At 41.6% G+C, this 21220-nt stretch overlaps 2 protein-coding genes across 3 annotated transcripts; one reads left to right on the top strand and one right to left on the bottom strand.

Moving 5' to 3' along the window:
- Positions 1-1462: 1462 nt before the first annotated feature.
- Positions 1463-13491, bottom strand: armc1 (armadillo repeat containing 1). Of its 2 annotated transcripts, none has more exons than XM_018744255.2 (7): positions 13292-13491; positions 12079-12287; positions 9488-9579; positions 5842-6022; positions 5497-5613; positions 5303-5377; positions 1463-4186 (listed from the first exon to the last, which is right to left on the bottom strand). In XM_018744255.2, exons 2-7 carry the CDS (start codon positions 12238-12240, stop codon positions 3995-3997), a joined length of 819 nt encoding a protein of 272 aa, XP_018599771.1. In that variant the 5' UTR covers positions 12241-12287; positions 13292-13491; the 3' UTR covers positions 1463-3994. The 2 variants fall into 2 exon arrangements, with proteins under 2 accessions (XP_018599771.1, XP_018599772.1); XM_018744256.2 differs by lacking the exon at positions 13292-13491 and adding an exon at positions 12793-13282.
- A 353-nt stretch (positions 13492-13844) lies between these two features.
- mtfr1 (mitochondrial fission regulator 1) lies at positions 13845-21220 on the top strand. Its single transcript, XM_018744254.2, has 8 exons — positions 13845-14609; positions 15460-15587; positions 15911-16009; positions 18651-18772; positions 18872-19110; positions 19446-19716; positions 20261-20429; positions 21146-21220. Exons 2-8 carry the CDS (start codon positions 15537-15539, stop codon positions 21191-21193), a joined length of 999 nt encoding a protein of 332 aa, XP_018599770.1. The 5' UTR covers positions 13845-14609; positions 15460-15536; the 3' UTR covers positions 21194-21220.

The raw sequence follows: 21220 nt of genomic DNA, 5'->3' as shown, positions 1-21220 counted from the left end.
CCTCTAGTTAACCTTAAATACGATCACGCAGGGACGGCGCGCTCCTATATAGGCATGAGAAAGCGAAAGGGGTCATTCCAGACCTAATCACATCCACAGGGATGCAACTGGGTTCATCACTGCAGGGGGCGTGTGTAGTGCCTGCTGGGATACATCATGTGGCCATCTATCTGCCGGTGCCCCCGCCACAGGGGCCGTCCTGCCCTGGATGTCCACCAGGAGCGTGGACGGTGGCTGGGAGGTGATCAGGCTGGGAACTGCCTTGCATGCTGGGAGAAATCAGGTTGACCCTCCTCTCCGTGGGAGTAGTTTCCATAGCAACCAGGCACTACACCACAATACTGGGGACCCTCTAACTCGACATGACAGACTAGGATGGGTAGAGCCCCGAACCGTGTACCCAGCATGTCAGTGGCTCAGGCCGCAGTGGGACTGGCACCCATTCGAGAGGCAACTGGACCTTCTGCACCCACTAGGGGCTGCATGAGGGGTTTGAATAATAATCTCCTAAACAAAGTAATAGGCTCCTTGTCCAGCAAGGTCCCATTCTACAGGCATTATGTGTACAGATTGATGCATTCCGGAAACCTGCTCACAGAAGAGGGACCATAAATCTGGACAAAAATTCACTGTCTATGCACTGCAGGGGTACGGTAAATGGAGCCTGAACATATTTCCCATATGACACATACTGTATGAAGAACGACAGGATCTGCTGACATCTCAAATGTCAAAGAACTATCAGTAATGCCTCGAAACAGTTGAAATGGTACAATAGAGAGGTTATTCTGGAGTTCAGCGCTGAATATTTCTCAGTATAACTAAGCACACAATGGATATGAAATTATACCACGGTTCACCGGTGCTGACTGCTTTTACTGACTTACAGGAAAAGTCGAAAGTGTGAGTACACCTGCCGAAAGCCGTTAACTGGATACGTTTATAAAGCTGTTAAGGCAAACGGTGACCATTTTCAGAAATCAAAGGTTCTGGAGTATTTTTATAAACCTGCATCATGTAAAACACTGCAAATTATGAAAACAGTTGCTACCGTAGCGATTAGAGCTGCTGCCTTCAGACCTAAAAGACCCAAATTTCAACCCCACCTTCAGCTGTAGTACCCTTGAGCAAAGTACTTACCCTTAACTGCTCTAGTAAAAATTACCCAGCTGTATAAATGAGTAACATTGTAAGTCACTTTGGAGAAAAGTGTCAGCTTTTTTTTTTTTTTTTTTTTAATAAATATACTAGTTTCCATAAACTTTAGAATAGTACTGCAGGTGCTGGAAAAAAAAGCTTACAAGGATGTTACAAAAATCTTTAAAAGACCTCTGCAGAAAACATTTGATAAACAACACTGTCACACCTCTTGTTTGAAGAGGGAATTACAAGTGAAAAAAGGAAAATCCTTCCAATTTTGCCAAAAGAAGCATTTAAAACACACAGCTTTGACTTCACGTTTTATTTTTTAAACTTTTGCAGTATTAGACACTGTTTGGCAATTGCAACTAAACAATCCTGTAACACATGAAAAGAACAGCGCATACAGGTTGTGAATGTGACACCATAATGCTCAAGATCAGTGACAATTCTATAACCGCATAATTATTAAGGTGTTTTTTCTGGCTTTTAAAAATATTATCTTAAGCAAAAACATTAAAAAGGATGACAGTAATGGCTATGACAGTGATTAAAAGAATTAGGAAAAAAAAAATTCAAGTATAAATTCAGCTCCTGTAACAGCACAGAAATAGTTTTAGACCTGACATTCCTGAAATGCAAAATACTCATTTAATTAAAATTTTGTGCGTGATAGAGACTCACAAAAAGTACGAGGACACAAAGTGGATTCAACCTCCACCTCAGCCCTGTGCCCAATCCACATTTAATACTTTCAGTACCTTGTTGATATGTAGTAAAACTCCGTGCCAACTAGTAAATGCATGTTACATGATGCTGGTAGGAACTCTTAGTTCCGCAGCTTACGCGTCACAAGGTTTAAACATTTTTACATACTGTCATGCTGTCCTAATAAACCTAATAGCATCCTTTTTATATTGGATTTGCTTAGAATATAAATCCGCACGTGATTACAAGGGACACGAGTCCATGTATAGGCCACTGTATCAGGAGGATCCATCCTTTGACACACCTCACGTACACATGGTGTGTTCAAACATGACACACACACACCAAAGTCTTCTACACAAAGGTCTGCTTGGTTATTGTGTCACCAGTGGGACTACTTTACCATGCAGTGGTGCACTTATTTACTGATTAGATCTGGGTTCGGGTAAGTACTGTGGCAACTACTTCAGGCGCCAACCCTAAACATTGCTGTGCCACCCCGTGAGAGAAGTTGCTCTCTTCAACAACGTTGGCAACCAAGGCTTCTGCTTAGTTTACATATGAGAGATGATGGGGTTCTTTGCAGCGATACACATATAAAGCACATTCGGAAAGCAAGGGCCCCATTTAATAAAGCAGTAAGGGAGGCATTTAGGGACCCAATTTGAGGTGACGTGAGATAAATTTACAAATCAGGGGTTTTTTTTTTTTTTTTTTTTTACAAAAGGAGACCGCTTCCCCATCTAGAGTACGTAGTTGGCGGACCGTACGCTTGTACCACACAGTTATCATGGCCCATCTGCACAACATACACCATGTAATGGTTACTCACACCGCTCACAATCATACAGTTCATACCAACATTTTTGTAATAGCTCCGGTTAAAGAAAAAGGGTCTCCTGGGATGTGAGCTTAAAACAGTTGACTTAGCACTCTTCCACAGTGTTTCCCTAGTATGTACAGAGTATAAAACAAAAACATTTTAAAAACAAACACATAGGCTACTAGGTCAGGTCTCTGTAGATGGCACAGTTAAGTGGTAGAGTGGTATCACATGCATCTACTGACAGACCACTCTTTTGGGCTGGAGTTTATCTTGCTTGGAGAAGTTCCACGGAGAGGTAGGAAGTCCTCATACAGCTGGTAGAACCATGGAAAGAGCAGCAGCAAAAGCGCTATGACTAAATCAGGACAATTTCAGAGTTTAACACATAGCAGCTATACTCTAAACTACCAACTTTATTACACTTTGGGGTAAACATATTTAGGTAAATAATACTTCATTTTTAGCCAAATGAATTTTGCTTCCAATTTTACCCTTAATAGAAATATAGACATTGTACTGCAGCAAATAAAGTTATACAGTGTACCTGGACACCTTGTGGACTTGAACCAGTAACCTAGGTCTTCAACCAGTACGATACACTTTCAATAGTAAAACAGTATGTTATCCTTCAATAATAATTAGTGTTCAGGAATTAAAGATGTTTCTTAAAAATTCCGATGGCACCATTACAAGTGAAAATACACAAAAGAACATTTTCTTCTTGTGAGGGGTTTAGAAGTTGAAACAAAAATACTAATACAAATAGTGTTCAAAGCAAAAAAGGCAAAAAATGTAGGCAGAAAAAAGGCCACTGAAACAGACCACAGTACTCATAATGCTCTGGAAGCACACATAATTTGTGTAGACAAATGATTACAGAAAAAAACCTAAATCTTTAGTAAGAAAAAAGTGTTAAAATTGACTTCCTGTTTTTCCCCTCTATCAGGAACCTGCTTTGCCTGGGACAAAGTCAGAGTCCAGGCTTCAATCTGATTTGTGTGAGAAAAGCTCAACATCCCAACAAGCCATGGGATTCAGAAGATGAGAAGATGGACCCAGTAGTAAACAATGATTCCTGTTTTTCCATGTTAAGCCAAAGGAATGGACAAAAGCTTCAGGTGAGCCCAACCTGAACCGGGTGTTCATCGCTAGCTGGTGGGGGTTTGGCGGTGGCACTGGTGCAGCTCATATGCAGCAGACAGCGTGCATTCAGCGGGTGTATGTAGCTATGGTTGTGCTTCTTTGCTCGTTTTAAATACATGGATATATTATTGCGTATTGCCCTGCTGTGGTCCGATACCCATGGGGGCTGGAGGAGGGTCACCAGTAAAAAGAACGGGACAGAAAGTTAGCAGCAGTGGCAAGCCAGCCCACACCATCTTGCATGGAGCCTACGCGTGATACAGCCTTGTCCAATGCTTTAGAGGGGCTCTCATCCTCCGGCAAATAGTCAGGGATGTCCGTGTTCTGCTCCACCTCCACCTGGGAATCCGCCTCAAAGGGGATCATCACCTGGGTGGCAAAAAGAACACAAGTCTTAAAACTATTACAAGGTGCTTTTGCTTAACATGAACATTAAATGAACATTCATCAGACCATCTTAAATATTTTCCTCCAGGAAATTCTTCTAAATTTGTCTCGCTTTATTTGTTGTTCTAGTTTTAGAAAACAAAAATAAAACAAATAAGAGTTGGCAATATGAATGACTCAGTGCTGCCACCTGCTGGGAAAGAGCTGAGCAGATGGTAAGTACCAGCTATTGAGAGTCACAATGGCCCAACTGTAGGTGGTTTCTAATTTTCCAGTTTTCTCAACGGAACATTTAATTAAATCACGGTCAAAGGTCTGTTTAACACCTCTGAACATGTTGCCTGGGGATACAAGGCTGGCGATGCTACTGCTTGAGAGACTTGTAGCCTTGCTGAGGCTGGGAAACATTTCAGAGCTGAGACCAAGCCCTTTGCAAAGCAGTTTCATGGGGAGAACCCAGGGCCAGTGGCCTTCAGGAGCTCAACATGTCAAGATCCACAACATTCATTTCACACTGCAAACTAAGGAGTCAAGACAAGGCAAACAAAACTAGCAATTTTATACCTACAATATATCTGGGTTTTCACACATACATTTACTCATTTAGCTGATGCTTTTCTCCAAAGTGACTTACAATGTTAAGGTTACAATTATTTACACATTTGTACAGCTGAGTAATTTTTTTTTTACTGGAGCAATTCAGGGTAAGTACCTTGCTCAAGGGTACTACAGCCAGAGGTGAGGCTTGAAGCTGCAACCTCTGGGTCCAAAGGCAATCACTCTAACCACTACACTACCATCTGTCCAAATGTATGCCTCTTCCTAACAGCCAATCTGTATTGTATTTCATTATTTAACAAGATACTTTCTCCCTTATCACTATATTACCTAAAAGCTTATTTCAAGTATAAATTAACAAGGGTTGCCAACAAACAATGGAATAAAAACAAGACAAAAGTAGTAAAATGTTACAGTAGAGGTAAACAAAGGAATATGCAGTAAATATGTAATAACTGCAGGAATATTTTGTCATGAGAAACATTTGTGACTGCACAACACATCAGTAGAGTGCGTTTACCGTGTGTGAGGAGTCCTTACCTCGCTCCCATCATCTCCCTTCACCACCTGCTTGGCTTTCATTACCTTTGTGGAAGCGATAGCTGTGCCTAGCGCCTGCAAAAACAGGAACCCAAATTATAAACACTCCACTTCATTAGCTCCCTTCCTGAACGCCCAGCGTGACGAACAGTCCTTGGTCTGGATGTGGGCGTAACCCCGTTCTGTAGACTCACCTCAGCTTTGAGATCTGAGCGGATCCGGACCACGCACCTCTTGACAGCCATCTGGAAGGTGAAGCTGATGACGCCCCGGATCTTTAGCAAGGCCTCCTCGCACAAGCTTCTCCGACTCTGGACGTGAAACAAAGTGACAGCACTTTTTGTTGGACACTGTTACAGAAAAACGCACTGCACGCAAGTATTAACTTTCACATAATCCAGGTAAAAAGCCAATGAGGTTTTCACTTTGGAACACGGACAAATGCACTAGCTTTAATACTGGATTATTCCTGACCTCTCCTGAAAACACAAACAGCCTCATTTCAGGAACCTCACTTGTTTACAAGGTTAAGTACTTACAGCATCGTCCAGGCCATCAATCTCGAGGACCACAGTCTTGGCACGCTTATTGGTGGCCCCTAGGAAGAACTGGGCCTTGCGGCGGCAAGAGGCAGCCCCAGAGGCCTCTGCTTCACCAGATGATTGCAAGATCTCATAGATCTCGGAGGCAAGCAGTTTGGTCTCCCCGGGGCTCGTCGATCTGTTGAACAAAGTGTCTTGGTCATTTATGCAAATAAACACATTCCTACCAGCTACATAATGTCAACTAGCAATACTGCAAACAGAAGTGATACAAGTCTTTCATTTTGATCTCTTAAATTCACGCAAGGTATAAATGATCATATCATGCTCGGATTAATCCTTTACAGAGCCACTCCTGCAATGTAACGTAAATGTTTATGTGCATCTCCAAAAAAAGTTAGTTAGTAAACTAGTAAAGTTATTAGGGATCAGCGATATTCTGGTAAAGTTTTATGCAGCTACTTGTGTGATGAACATCAGTGCACATGGTGAAGGAAACAAACTGTACTTAATCACATCTGCAGCTATGTCTTTTTCCTAATGTAATGCACAAATAGTATTTTCTATGAGATGTACGTCGCTTTGGAGAAAAGTATCTGCTAAACATAAAATGTAAATATCATCCTTTAGAAGAAAAATTCCTTCATTCATTACTTTATTTTTTCATTCATTCATTGGTAGTAAGTGCTTTTTCTAATGCAGTGTCAGTGATTCAGAGAATGTATAGGAAGCAGAGCAGGGTGCACCCTAGACAGGACACCAGTACATCACAGGTCAATTACATACACATTCATACATACACACGCTACAGACAATTTTAGTCACCAATCCACCTGAAATACGTATTTAGATCACAAAAAAAAAAAAAAAAAAAAACCATGCAAACACAAAAAAACATCTAACTTCCACACAGTGGATTCAACCACATGTACATACCCACCGCCCTGGGACTGTGGGGCACCAGTATTACAACCCACTGCATGCAAATTAAACTTTAAAGGACATGCTGCTAAGAATTACAGCCGAGAAAAACAAATCAGGAAGGCCACCTGAATGAATCAAAGTGCTTGGAAAGTATGTTGCCTATTCTAAAACTTTGCACCAAGGACTGTCCTAAGTGTCACAAGACCCCGTGGAAACTATATGGTAGCATGCGAGTTCGTTTGCGGGCGGTGGAGCCAGCCAACCTTTCCACTCTGAAAAATTGATGCCCTTGCAAAATATCCACAGGTTCAGTGCATTGGAACAGAACAGCTGAAAAGACTTGATAATGACCTAACCAAGAGTGCTTTCCGCTTCAAACTGAACTGATCCGACACGTCGGCATCTTCACAAATGGACTCCACAGGCCCAGTTTCCAAAAGCACTTGCACACTGCACAACAGGCCGGACTGCCATTCCTGGTATGCTTTCCAGCAGCCCACAGAGAAATCAAGTAGTATGCTGAACAAGGATCGATGTGCCACGGGGACAAAGAGGCAACTTGGGTAAAAGTGAACTGCACGACAGCATGCAAAGGGGTCATCATCATCACATATCTGCTGAGCTGAGGACAATTTTTGTAGCAATTTTGACACGGTTTGTCCTTGTAAATGGATGGGCTAAGGACAAGATAGAGCAGTTTCAGGAAATCCACAAAAAAAAGGTCAGCATAGATATGAAAGCCCTGCAACACCCCTACAAGCCACATAGACTTGAGGCTTCACTGACCTGTCACTATCTTTGCAACCAGACAGGACACTTGCGTGCTAAGACATGCCATACACATGCTTTAAACAAATTAGATTCTCTAACGGACACTTGTTTACACTGCTGTGCATCCATGAACCTGAACATTCCCTAACAAAACTATTCTAAGTCATCTAAGTCTGATATACAACATTAGCAGAATTGTACACTTTAATCCAAAAAGATTCTTTTTTTGGAATAAATTATTAAAATTCCCATTACTATTAATAAAACTGACTTCAGACAGCACAAACAAACATACTGTCCCTCCAAGCACTTAGCCAGAAGATACATCACGTTTAATGCATGATTTCATGCAAGATCAGAGACTTCAACCCTAACAGATTCCAGCCATGAATGACCTCCACCAAAGTCAAACACAGAAGTGTAGGTGCAGCATCCCCAGGGTAGGGCCTCACAAGACCAGCTGTAGCAAAAACAGGAAAGCTTCTGGGCTGACCGGCAGTTCAAGAACACGCAGCGGACCACCCGCCACCGGCATATCTCCAGAGGCACAACAATCCACAGGCAGACGTGCGCTGTCGCCGAAGCTCCAGAAATCCTCACTCAGAATCATCTCCCAGACCCAAACATGAATGACAACAGCTGTGTGAGGCCTGCTGAACAAGAACCCTGACACACAGGAACCTCCCACTATGTCAGTGAATGCTGTCTATTGTGGGTTTCATTGAACCACTTACGCTAGAGCAGTGGGATTTCAATCAATCAGGGATCACATGTTCTCTTTATCCAAATGTAATCCTCCAAACTAAACAAAGTGCCACACTATGAAACTGACTGAACTAATCAAGTAATAAGGAGCCACAGGAGGGGGGGGGGACTGTAAAGACATGGGGCTCAGCAGCATGCAAATACACACAGACCGTTATACATCCACGTGTTTTATAGAAATGGTACAGACCTTCACCAGTCAAACATGAGGAGCCAGTGGGTGGTGTAACAGTTAACTCCATCACCTTGAACTCGAAGGACCCAGGTTAGAATACCTGCAACCTATTGTAGCACTCTTCATCAAGATACTTATCTGTAACTGATAAAGTAAAAACTACCCAGGTAAATTATTGTAACTAGCTTGTTGTAAATACCTAACATTTCAAGATAACTGAGAACTACATCAGCTAAACAAATGAATATTAAGAAATTAAGACCAATTTCATATTTTTCTTAAAAAAAAGGTCTTCCTCTATTTGATCAAGGTCATGTGTTCCTGAAAACCCCTTTTATCAGCTGAATTTTCATTATTCGAAATGTAATTACCAATAATTCCAATGGTAAAAGTTTTTTTTTTATTTATTCCTGAAATATCACCAAACCGCATTAAAATGGACACCATTACTTATCACAGTAACACAGGAAGAGGGTCTGCTCTGGTATACAGATGGAAGAATGATTGTAGGGAGTTTAGTGTAGTGCATTTCACACCAAGTCACCTTGGATAAAGGTATCAGCCTAATACTACATTGCTTTCGTAGAAAAGCATCCGGTAAACAAATTAATATAAACGTCTCATGGTGTTCAGCTGTTGCAAAGTGCACAAAATCCAAAGTTCAGTTTAATAAATGCAAAGGAATGCCCCATAAGCTAAACCAGGAATATTAATAAATGAAACTCCTTGCAAAGTTGAGTTATTGTTGGGTGCAGTGTTTGGATGTACAGGGAATAGCATTTGTGACGTAAGTGGGACAAACTTCCATACTGCGGTGATTTCAAAAAGAAACGGATTCACTTTGACAGGGCATGCTGAGCAAACCACCTAGTGACACAAAACATTAAAATAAAATTTAATAAAAAAAAATGCTGATAACAAGCGCTGGCTCTCAGAAAACAAACACAGCGTTTATGAAAAATGTGCCTCGCGATTGGGCAAGGCTTGCCTTTACAGACGGGGACTTACTTCTGCACAACATTCTGCAGACTCAGCACCATGCCCAGCTCGCCCTTCATTTTCTCCCGGTTGGCGCGGCATTCTGCCAGGTAGCGCACGGCCTGCAGAGGACACAGCACTGTGCATCAGGGGTCACAGTTGCTATGGCTGAGTTACCATGATCTGCTCCACTCCACAACCTCCCACCCTGCAGTCTTCCCTGCCTGTGTTGGATTACATTCACATTTATTCATTTAGCAGACGCTTTTGTCCAAAGCAACGTACATCTCAGCAAAAGTACAATTACCAGCATGCTGGCCTCAGGTTTCATCTTACCTTCCTAACACAGTAAATGCCACATTTAATTTCTTTAAAGAACATTTTTTAAAAAATGGGGGGGGGGGGGGGGGGGGGGGGGGGGATACAGACTTGAAGAAAACTAAAATCATGTCCACTGGTACAGCACCAAATTTCAGTGTTGCCAGTGAAGACATAGAAGTCATTGACCACTTCTGCATCTTGAGACCAGTAGTCCAAAACAAGGGCTTCAGAAGTCAAAAGATACACCAAAGTGCTGCACTTGGCAGAGCTAAAATAAAAAAAACCTGCAAAAGGTCCTGAAATGTGCAGATGTTCATTAAGAATGGAGATAATTGTTCAGCCTTTCAGAAGTATTTTTCAATTTAATAGTATTTGAACAATATTGAACACTATTTTCCACAGCTTTATATGGATTTTAAACTTTTTCTTTAAATAAATAAATAAATGCAGAATAGACGTTTTTAGGACACCATGGACAGCCAGGAAAAAAGATGGATACTGGATCAACCAGGCCAAAACTATCACTGGAAGCACAAATGATTAGACTGAAGTTATTGTACTTTGGACAATATGAAAAGATTGGACTCTCTGAAAAGGACTATATGCTCAGAAAAGTCAAAGAAAAAAAGAATGAAAAAGAGGAAGACTACCAGCAACCTGAAGAATGAACTCAATCACAGCAACAGTGGACAAACCCCTCTCAACACTAAGGAGAGAAGAGGACGACAGAAGTTACTGGAGACCCTCTTTATAAGAAGAGTCGATATTGATTCAATGGCACTTAACAGGTAGCACAGTAGTTGGAACTAGTGCCTTCCACTCAAATATTCCAGTTTCAAATCTAACCTCCTGCTACAGCATCCTCAATCAAGGTACTTACCCTTAACTGATACAGCAAAATCACCCAGCTGTACAAGTGGGTAAACTGATGCAAGTAGTACACATTGCAAGCAGCAAAAAAAAAAAAAAAAAAGGCATCAGACAAAAATAAACACTCTGGGGATTTATATTTATGCCTTCTTTCTTTGGAAAAAATTAGATACATAAGAGAACCAGTGCATTACAGCACACAAAGAGAATAGATCCTTTTCACCACTTTGCCTTATCAAGATCATTCACCAAATTACATCTTAGCACTGGCACCAGATGTCACCGCACTGCACCTCCGAGTACAAGATGCTGCAGGGAAAAACATGCGTGCTTTGAAATGTGCAGCACACACGCATTCCCTCCACCACACAGGGCTGTTCCACATACACTGCAAACAAAAATGTGAGCTGACAGATATGCTCAGCATGAGAAGTCAACAATGAAGCCGTTATCGACTACCCTGACTGGGACAGTCTATCAGATGCCTCTTCACTGAAGGTGAGAAATTGTTATGGTCACAGCTACATGATTCTCATTACATAAACAATAAAACATTATTGAATAGAGTTTGAGCACTCAATAGTTTCAATGTGTGGAGTAGTTCTTCGTGGTGTGTAATTTAAAACAAAATAAACCTAACACACACTGTAGGGAAACTGCAAGCACACTATCTTCATAACAACAAAATAAGATAAAGGTTAGAAGTCCAAAGACATAAATATTCCCTAGTCCTGTAGTAGTACCCTTAATCAATGTACCCTGTTCTAAAAATTAGTAAATCACTCTAAAGTTGATTATATCATAGCAGCTCAGCATATGTAGGCGTTGCAAAAATATATACAAGTAAATGTTGCTCAAGTTAATAAAGTTCAGTCCACCTAGTGAAAAGATACAGAAAGTCCACTTTAAAACAATTATGCCACAAGGGGTGGGCAACCAGTAGACCCTCGATTTGTAGCAGTCTTATAATTTTTGCTTCCTCTTCTCTGCTGCCTTCTGACCTCCCCAATTTTTTTTTTTTTTTTTTTTTTTTTTTAAAATCAGTGAACCACTGTTGCAACGGTTTCGAAAAACACTGAATAAAATCAAGCTGAACCGAACTGAGCTTCCTTTAAAGACCTTGTCTTCTAAACCGATAAAAGTGAAAGAAAAGAGTGTAACCAGACTCATCCATGTGGAATTGTAAAACAATACAATTATGAAAACACAGAATTTGATTCAAAAACAAGTGCCCAACCTATTTTTACATGCATGAAGCATAGTCCAGGAAACAAAGTATTAATCTTGAAAAGAACTACACAGGTCTCTAAACACAGACTAAAGTACCACACCGTTAGTCAATAAAGCTACCGCGAGAAACTATGAGAATCCTTGAAAGAAGACAATTATTTTTGGTTACAGAATATCCCACGTTCCAAGCAAGACCTCACCAGCAGCGCCGAGTAGACGACTTGCGGGTTGGGGTGGTCAAGAAAGAGGATGAGGCCTGGCAGGCAGCCCTGATCCTCAACAATGGCTCGTCTGTTGAGAGGGTCAGCAGCCAGGTCTCGCAGCTGGTTCACCACGGCCAGCGCATCCGGCTCTCCGCTCATGATGCGACCTTTTACTCTGCTGCGCACATCAATCCGCAACGTTCAATCTGTGGGCAAAACAGAATCCGGAATCACAACACATGCAGTGGGCGTACGTGGTGAGAGCTGTCATCTTGCCACCAAAGAACCCCAGATTAAAATCTTTGCAACTGCTGCAGTACTCTTGAGTAAGGCGGTTACCCTGAATTGATACAGTAAAAACTACTCACCTGTATGAGTAACTCATTATACGCAACTCAACGTATAAGCCTGACATTGCAAGTCATTTTGGAGAAGGCCATCAGAAATGAATAAATGTAAAGGCAAAAATGGAAAAGATTCACTGCCTGGCAGACAGAAGAAGTGAAGCTTTCCTACATTAACTAACCAAGCAGCATCCTTCCTCAATACTCATGTTAATCTATATTACAAACAGCTTTGAAAACCTGTATCTACGGAGGATGGAAGGAACGGGAATAATCACAACTCGGTTTTTTCCCCCCTTGCATACAAAAAACAAAATATAAAAGTCTCAGTTTAGACTGCTAGTTGGCAGGGGGATGTCTTGCTCACCCTGTTCAGCAAACAGGTGACTCATGATCTGACAGCAGATCTCCTTCATTTCTCTTACAGTTCAGTTCTTGGGGGATCAGAGATGCAGTTGCTGTGGCTGCTGCTGCTTCTCACAGCTTGACACCTCAAACTGTGTGACACTGAGCTGTCAGGACTAATGCTATAACTTATTTATTTAACTATCGATAATGGCACAAGAACGTGTGAAAAAAGAAAAACTCCTAAGTGGGGAAAGCAGAAGTATTATGAAAGCCAGGAGCGAAAGCAGGACGTCACGTAGGTCAGTCAGTGGTTTGCATTAGAAGCAGCAAAATATAATAACGTGACGTGTGTGATTAAGTTAACTCACAACAGACCACTAGTTCTAGCTACTTGAAGCACATCCAATCTAGTTAAACAGTGTCGACCCGGTTGAGAAGACCCGCAGTGGAGCTGTTTATTTCCCCCGTTGTGTCGCCGCGGTGGCCATAACCTCTGGACAACGTCCAGCACCACGTACCTCAAGCTGGACTCTCTTCTTCAAACGAGCAATACACACAACGCACGCGTCCTCAAAACACACAGACGGCGATAACGATGAGAACAAGCCCCCACATTAAAAAGGACACCCAGATATCACTTGGTTAAAATTTAAAACACAAGTTGATACAGGTACGTGACATAAGGAGACACAGCTGACCGCCTGACTGCCGCCATCAAACCTTCACGTCGTTTGCTCGGCGCCTGTGATTGGCCAAAAGGACGTAGTTACGCAAAGGTGTACGAGCCAATCAGAGTAAGTTATGTTGACGCAAACGAGCGTAGAACAGTTACCCTGTTCCTAATAGTAAATGTAAAATAAAAAATTATCAAGCACATTTTTTTCATTAAATGCTAATAAAATTACAGAAAATTGGTAATTTTGCACTTTTTTATCATTTATGTAATATGATTTCAGGATGTAAAATAGCCTGTCTTGTTAGTCGGTTGCGTTGATAGGCAGTCGCCGCCGGTCAGGAGGTTAAATCAACAAGCAGTATCGCTGGTGACTTTATGGTGTTCCAATGACGGGGGACCATGTCGAATTTGTGTTTGTCCGTCAATTTCAGTTTTACCATGCAGGACTTCTATTGGTTCATGAAACGCATAATTTTACTATGTTGGACTCCGGTCCATAAACGAACGAGAACACCATCCCGGGTTGTTTTTATTGGTCCGTAAAATCATAAAAAATGCAACCGAGGAAAGCCCTTGTTTTGTTTTCAGTTAGACTGTTGGTGTTATAAGCAGGTAGACTTTGGGATGTTTTTAAAATTGTTTAATTTCGTTTCTAATCACAGCAAAAGCTACATCTTCATCTATCATTCGTTGGCACTGACTATTTATTACGTGGCTGTGATTGAAACAAAACATACTGGGTTCTTCTAGGCGTCTGGGAGTCAGTTGTTTTGCTAATAACTGTCTAATCCAGCGGTTCTGGTTTGGACATGGAAAAACGTTTCTTTGCGCCTTTAATTTTAAATTTACAGTAATTACTACCATGCGCCCCTGTAGAACAACGACGCATGCGGAAGTGCCCTCTCAGGCCAATAGCGCAGGCGAAAGTACAGTTACAGATCAGCTGCGCAGGCGGAAGTGCCGTTACAGATCAGCTGCGCAGGCGGAAGTACGGTGTATTGCTCAGATATTCCTGTGCAGTCTTACGTGTTCACGGGTCGCGTGGGCGCCGCGTTCAGTTTTCGTCGGAATGTGACATTGAGTCGCTACTTAGCTTCATTGCTAACTCAGGTGTTAGCTGAAGCGTTAACTAAGTCAGTGCCGCGCGAATGAAATAAAAGGTTGGTTGTATTTCTTTTTTTAAGACAGTTGAGATATTATATATATAAAATAATGCTTGTTTTACGAAAGAGATGCAGATGGCATATGATTTGTTTCGCTTGACGTCAGAATTTGTCATTCATTGATCATTGTCGTGTCATCACGGTTGTGTCGATTTCTGTATTGTTAGTTAGCAGACGTTTTTGCTTTTTATGCGTTATGAACAACACAGGCTCACAGCCCAGGTAATTTTTACAGACTTTTTTTGTAAACTCACTGTTGGACGTAAACATAATAGCATTACCATGTCATAATTAGCATTTTTATTTGGTTGCTAGGTGAGCTTTAGCGTAGTAGCCTACCTCTTTGAGTAGCTAAAATAACGTCACTGACACTAGGTCAATAGGGAACAAAAATGATTTTGTAAACTGGGGAGATTAGGGTTGTAAGTACCCTTCTTTCATCTTTTCTTGTTTATAAGTCTGTAATTGATTATCAGCAGAGTTCTTCCACAGAGGCTCTAGAGATGATCGATTAGTAATGTCTGACTTATGTCCAACTTGGAGCAGAAGAGAGAGTGACCCCACAGTGTGCTGGTTCCCTTTATTCACACAGCTGCTCCTCTACACTGCAGTGGCACCTCACCTGTGTTAAGGAGGCACATCATTCATTTGAAGTCACAGTCAAACATGGAATATTATATGGGAGTGTTTGTTTTTTGTCCTGTTGGTGTGTGTTGCAGTGTTCACGTGTCCCGGCTGCTCTCGGCAGGTTTGCTTACCTGAGGATTCCGACTCTGAGCCGCCATCCCGGATTGTGGTTGCGGTCCTTGTTTGCTGGGATCTAATGGCTGTTTTGTCTTCTTCTCAGAGATCTCGCACCCAGGCTTCACAGCACCCTGGTGAAGTTACCATGTTCTTGCCTGCATCTCTATGTGAACAGCCTAAATGACTGGCACTAGGAAGAACACGCAGCATGCTGCTGCAAAGATGGACCTTGTAAGTGACGGTCACATCATTATTATTATTACATTCACTTGACACTTTTCTCCAAACCAAATCACTATGTTAAGCTATTTACAATTATTTACCCATTTATACAGCTGTGTGATTTTACTGGAGCAATTTTTTGGTAATTACTTTGCTTAAGGGTACTACAGCTGGAGGTGGGATGTGAACCTGTGACTTTTGCATCCAAAGGCAGCAGCTCCACCAACACTCAGGAAAAGTCTTAACTAAATCAGTAAAAATCTCAGTCTAACAAAAAGTCTATCGCTCTGTTCTTTTTTTTTTTTTCCTTTTCTTTTCTGTTTTTTCTTAAGGCTTTTGGATCAGTCAAGCCATATGGATCCAGTCGGAGTATCGTGAGGCGAATTGCCAGCAGTCTCCCTCTTGCTCCTTGCCCTCGAGTCCGTTTTCAGGTAGGACTTGTTACCCTGTGGTTCTAAATAATTTCCCAGTATTGTGTACTGGATTGTCAGCTGTCTTTTATTGTCTTCTACTAGTAAAATGATACATGCTCAGAGAACACTTTGTAGTCTTTAATATGCCATGAAGCATACAGTGAATTTGCAGTAAGAGTATTTCACCTGTGTGTTTTCTTCCGCATCACTGATTGCAGTAATGAGAAGAGCTCTGCTTGGTAACAAGGCTGATTTCTGTTGTCATGAAAAAAATCATAAGAACTTTTGAAATTACTCTCCTCTGTTTTCACCAAGAGCTTGTTCCTTGTTAGTCTTGATTTGCACCATATAGTTTTAATTAGTTGTGTTTTTTTTTTTTTTTTTTTTTTTTTTTTTTCTCCTCCCCCCATTTAGCTGCTGCTTTTCTCTAAAATGACTTGTATTAGGTCTGGACATTTCCAGTATTTACTCTTTCATGCAGCTGGTGTTTTCTGAGTTGCAGAGTTTGTAAACCAGCTGGGTTTTGACCTCTTGTAGCCCTGCACTGTGTGTACGGTGTCATTTCCCTCTGCTTGTTGCTGCAGCTGGTTTTTGGATAATGAAAGTAAATACCGTGTGCACGTGTTCACAGGCACTCTGCTGCGGTACTACCTGTGATGCTGCAGTACTCGGGGGGTGGGCTGAATAAATTAAAAAAAAAAAAAAAAAAAAAAAAAAAACTGTTTGACTCTAGTGTTTTGTGACAGACCATGTAAACTGCAGGAATGTTTCTGAATTGTTTCTTCTCTCTTAAACTGTACTAATCTGAACATTTTCTTTAAAGGTGAGGGGCAGACTGTTATTTTCTTAAAGCTCACAATTATTTATGGGAAGTTCTTGGCAAAAACATAGGTCAGGTTCATAGCAGCAGCCCCGAGTAAGTTATTTTCTTTACTTCGCTTCAAAATTGCTGTTACATAATAAATGTTAGGCAGTTGTGAAATTATGCTTCATATTGAGTCCATAAAACTAACACAGGTGTAGTGCTGTGCCCCACCTTTGGCCTGTTCTCAATTCGAGAAAGAACTGTCTCTCATTTGTGTTTTTTCCTCCTCACTTCTGCCTCACCTGTTTCCCTTCTACCTGTCCTCTACACGAGGAAAGCAGGACTTCTGCTCTAGGTCAGTTCTCTTTATTCCTTGTCCTTCCTGTTCCTCTGTGTTGACACAGGTCTGCCGCTATCCCCTGATGCTTAGTGTGTCTCCTTTTTTGTGGAAATAAGGGCTTGGGCACTATTTACATAGACCTCAAGGCCAGTGTGTTTTACTTCTAGTTGCTTAAATTTTATTAATAGCTTGTAATTAAAGTCTGTGTAATGTCTTATTCCTTCATTAGTAAAATTCATATGTTTGTGACTAGTTGACGAAAGTACTTTCTAATTGTCTACAGTCTTTTTGTGTCAAATTAATTTGTCTAAAATTTCTTCTTAATTTGTTAGTGGGGAATTAATCCCCCCCCCCCCCCCCCCCCCCCCCCCCTTTTGTACACAAGCTTTCTTTATTGCACTTTAGGGACATTGTGTAATTAACAAGAGTTAAACAAGACTTTGATTAGAATGAAAACACCCTCAATTCCTCATTATGAACTAGAGCATCAAACTTTGTGCATTGCTTAAGTGTATAAAGTGTGAAATTATGAGAAGTCCATATAAGGCTTACACTTGAAAATTTCATTGTTAGATTCCAGAGATGTCCATCCCAGTCTTTCCATAACCTTTTTCCCCTTCTTTTTTTCTCACTGCTTATTACTTTAGGTTGGGAATGGCTTTTATCCTCTGATGTGCAAAAATAAGTTTACATTCTGTTGGTGTAAGTGCATTTGATAGCTTGATACTCTTTCAGAGTTGATTAAACATCATATGTGATGCAGGGCATTGGAGGAATTGAGTGAATGTCAGAACACCCAGAATTTTCATTGAACCTCGATCAAACAGTCCCTATAGCAAATAGTTGTGTTGAGATGGTCATAGTTGCCGATTGACCGATGAGCTGTGTCATTCTGGCTGTGAAGTGTGAAGGCGACAATATTTCTGTAGGACATCACAGGCACACTGGAGTTCAGCAACAGCACTGGTCATTGTGAAACTCCAGCTTGTATTTACAAATTACTATGGAAACGTTTCTTAGCTACAGATGCACCCCACACAGGCCCACTGTAATACATTAGAATGCCCAGTTAGGTTGGGCAGCCTCTGGTACTTGGACCACCGTAGCTTTATTTTTCTCCATTCCTTGGCCTGTTTCCTTGGCCTGTTTTCCTCTCCTCAGTTGCCAAATGGCTTATTTTAGATCAGTATATTAGCAAACTGCCTTCTTTGTTTACGGTCTCTCTGATTCTTTCCATTGTCCCTGGTGTGAGCCTATGCTCTACTGTTCAGCGCTGCGTCACGTTTTTGGAAGGAGCACTTTATACAAACAAATCAAACTGAAATTAACTATCCCACCAAAATCGAGTAAAAGTTGACAGTTATTAAAGATTCCTATACTTTAAAATGTATAGACAGGTACACAGATTTGGTGAAAACACCAGTTTTCATTAAAGACGAAGTAACTTTTTTTTCACCTTTAATTGTGAACAAGGCTGATATTTCGTGTTTCTAATTTTGTCTTCTGTCTTTTAGCTCCAGCCGTACACTGAAGGAGCACGCTTCCTCAACCGCTCCCGTGAAAAGAATGAGCTTGTGGCATCCCTTGCCGATGTCGCCTGGATTGACGGTGAGGATGACTTGTCCTCGGGACTCAGGTAGGTGTTTGAAGGACTCTCTGTTCCTGCAAGTCACTTGTGGTTCTGCTGTTGACCATACTGACCATTCTGCATTTACGTGGGCAAATGTTTGGCCAGGTCCGGGATGCAGCCGGGGTTCATATTCCGCTCCCACCAGAGGCAGGCGCACAAGAGGCCTGTTAGGAGACGGCGCTCTCTGCCTGCCGTCCACATAGAGGAGTCGGAGCCTGAAGATCCTGTTCTGGGTAGCACAGAGACCATCCAGAAGATCAGTGCCCTGGAGGCTGAGCTGGCCAGGCTGCGCGAACAGATCGCTCAGATTGTCCTGGCCCAGGAGCAGAACACACGGGCAGCTGGTAGAGCAACCCTCTCCCTCGTTTCTCAGACAGAACAGTAGAGCCTCAGCGTCCAATTTATTCAACTGCAGTTGCTTTATTCTAACTTTAGATGTCAGGTTTTACACTCAGTTAATGCTGAAATTTAAGCTGAAATGCTTTTTGAAAAGTGGCTAAGTCCATTGCCAGATTTGTTGATTAAAGTTGTAGTCATTTGTAATGGATTCACTTGCAAGATTTAGTTTTTTTTTTTTTTTTTGTCCCTGCAATTAAAAATCTTAATTTTTTTTTCCCTCAGATGTTTAGACCCTTGTGTCTTAAGCAATGATATTTTTTCCCTCCCTCACTTTATTCAGCATCTGGACCTGCTATACCAGCTGCTGCACCTCCCCCACTAGATTCTTCTCTGCCCTCACTGCTCTCACCACCTCCACCCCCACCCCCACCACCTCCACCCCCACCATGCTCGCAGAGTACATCAGCCATAGACCTCATCAAAGAGCGCCGAGGAAGGAAGGCCATGGGCTCACAGCCTGAGCAGGACAACAAGCCGAAGCCGTCGGAGATCCCCAACATGCTGGACGTGCTGAAGGACATGGACAAAGTTAAACTGCGTTCAGTCAAAAGGTCAGTAGGACATGCCCTTGTGGGTTATTTGAGCTGCTACTTTCATAGTTTTCTTGAATAAGGAAAAGGAACAGCATAAATGATGTCACGCATTGTAGGCGGACAGATGGATTAAAGCTTTGATTCCTGGGGGGAAGTTCATTAATCATAAAGGGGAGCAGGTATTGTAATGGTTAAGGACACACCTGTAATGTGAAGTTTGCTAATTGCAAGTATTTGGCTTAAATACCTTCAGTACTGTATTCAGCTGTAAAACATGAGAAAATTGTAAGGAACTTTGTGTAAATGTACTGTTTTTAGGGGCAACATTATAATAGTGATGATAATGGTCATCATTTATTACAGTACTGAGATGAAAAGTCTGGACCAAGTTTTAAACAGACCAGAAATATTCCTCCTTTAACTGGAAGCATTGGGGACATGATGCTGCCATGTTTCAGGTTCACAATTAAAACAGTCCCATTCAAACAGGTCTTTGCTGTAATATGAAATAAGTGAAAATCTGCGGCTGTTTTTAGAGGGGACGTGTTGTTTTGTATTTCAGTCGACCTGAGGGAGAGCGTGCCAAGCCCAGCGACTCCACAGATGCTGCTGCACTTATTGCGGATGCTTTGAAGCGCAAATTTGCCCACCGGTACCGGAGCGACAGTCATGCAGAAAGTGACTTCAGCCTTCCTGTTCGTGAATCGAAACCTCTCTCAGAGACGCCATTGGTGAGGGTATTAGTAAGTCAGAATGTGAAATGCTAATAGTGACTTCCTCAGTGGCACACTAGTGAAAATGAGCTATACAGTAGCAATTTATTAGGATGATTCTTAAAGAACACAATGTTTTCAGGGTTGTACAAGGTGGTAGGAGTTGTGCCCCAGTTAGTGCTCCCTAACTGATCATAGAGATGCCAACAGTCAGTCAGGGGACTTGGGGCAAATCACACTTTCTTCTAGTACAGCCTGTGCTCCACAAAGAGCTAAGGAGCAAATAACTCAGTACTTACAACAAAGGAGGTATGTGGCCATGCTGCACCCTTCAGAGTTGGTGTGAGTGTCATGTTTTGAGGGTGAGACAGATGAGTTAGGACACCGGCTATAACTAAATTTAGAGAAAAAGGGGGCAGAATTTAAATATGGTAATTGTTAAAATTGTTTAAACCATACCATAGTAAACAGAAGTATCCTCCTCTTGTCACTGCAGCAGTGATAAGGAGGAATGTAAGGGGTTCTGCAAGTTCCTATATACGGTAGAAAGGGGTTATTCCTTCATCAGAGAAGGGCGCACATGTTCACCTTAGATTGACTACATCAAGAATGAGCCTCTTTCCATGACACCATCATTGTTTATGACTTTAAAATAAAACTTTTTGTCTAAAACCGTGTTACTTTTAAACAGCTACTTACACTCACTTGTAATTGTTTGCTTTTCCCCATTTTAGTTTGGGCAGCACATGCTGAAGTCAACTGGAAAAAAGAAGCTTTTGTGAATCCAGGCTTCTTTTTTAAAAAAAAAA

This window comes from Scleropages formosus, chromosome 9 (assembly GCF_900964775.1).
Source record: "Scleropages formosus chromosome 9, fSclFor1.1, whole genome shotgun sequence".
Taxonomy (NCBI): domain Eukaryota; kingdom Metazoa; phylum Chordata; class Actinopteri; order Osteoglossiformes; family Osteoglossidae; genus Scleropages; species Scleropages formosus.
This window is presented reverse-complemented; position numbering and strand designations above follow the sequence as displayed.

What these genes read in the sequence shown, in the direction of transcription:
- armc1 (XM_018744255.2), bottom strand. Translation starts at nt 12,240, where the DNA reads ATGAGCGGAGAGCCGGATGCGCTGGCCGTGGTGAACCAGCTGCGAGAC. An exon ending in TCGTCTACTCGGCGCTGCTG is followed by an intron (nt 9,580 to 12,078) that starts GTGAGGTCTTGC and finishes TGTCCTCTGCAG; the next exon opens with GCCGTGCGCTACCTGGCAGA. An exon ending in CTGCAGAATGTTGTGCAGAA is followed by an intron (nt 6,023 to 9,487) that starts GTAAGTCCCCGT and finishes TTTGTTCAACAG; the next exon opens with ATCGACGAGCCCCGGGGAGA.
- mtfr1 (XM_018744254.2), top strand. Translation starts at nt 15,537, where the DNA reads ATGACTGGCACTAGGAAGAACACGCAGCATGCTGCTGCAAAGATGGAC. An exon ending in GACTTGTCCTCGGGACTCAG is followed by an intron (nt 18,773 to 18,871) that starts GTAGGTGTTTGA and finishes ATGTTTGGCCAG; the next exon opens with GTCCGGGATGCAGCCGGGGT. An exon ending in AAACTGCGTTCAGTCAAAAG is followed by an intron (nt 19,717 to 20,260) that starts GTCAGTAGGACA and finishes TTTGTATTTCAG; the next exon opens with TCGACCTGAGGGAGAGCGTG.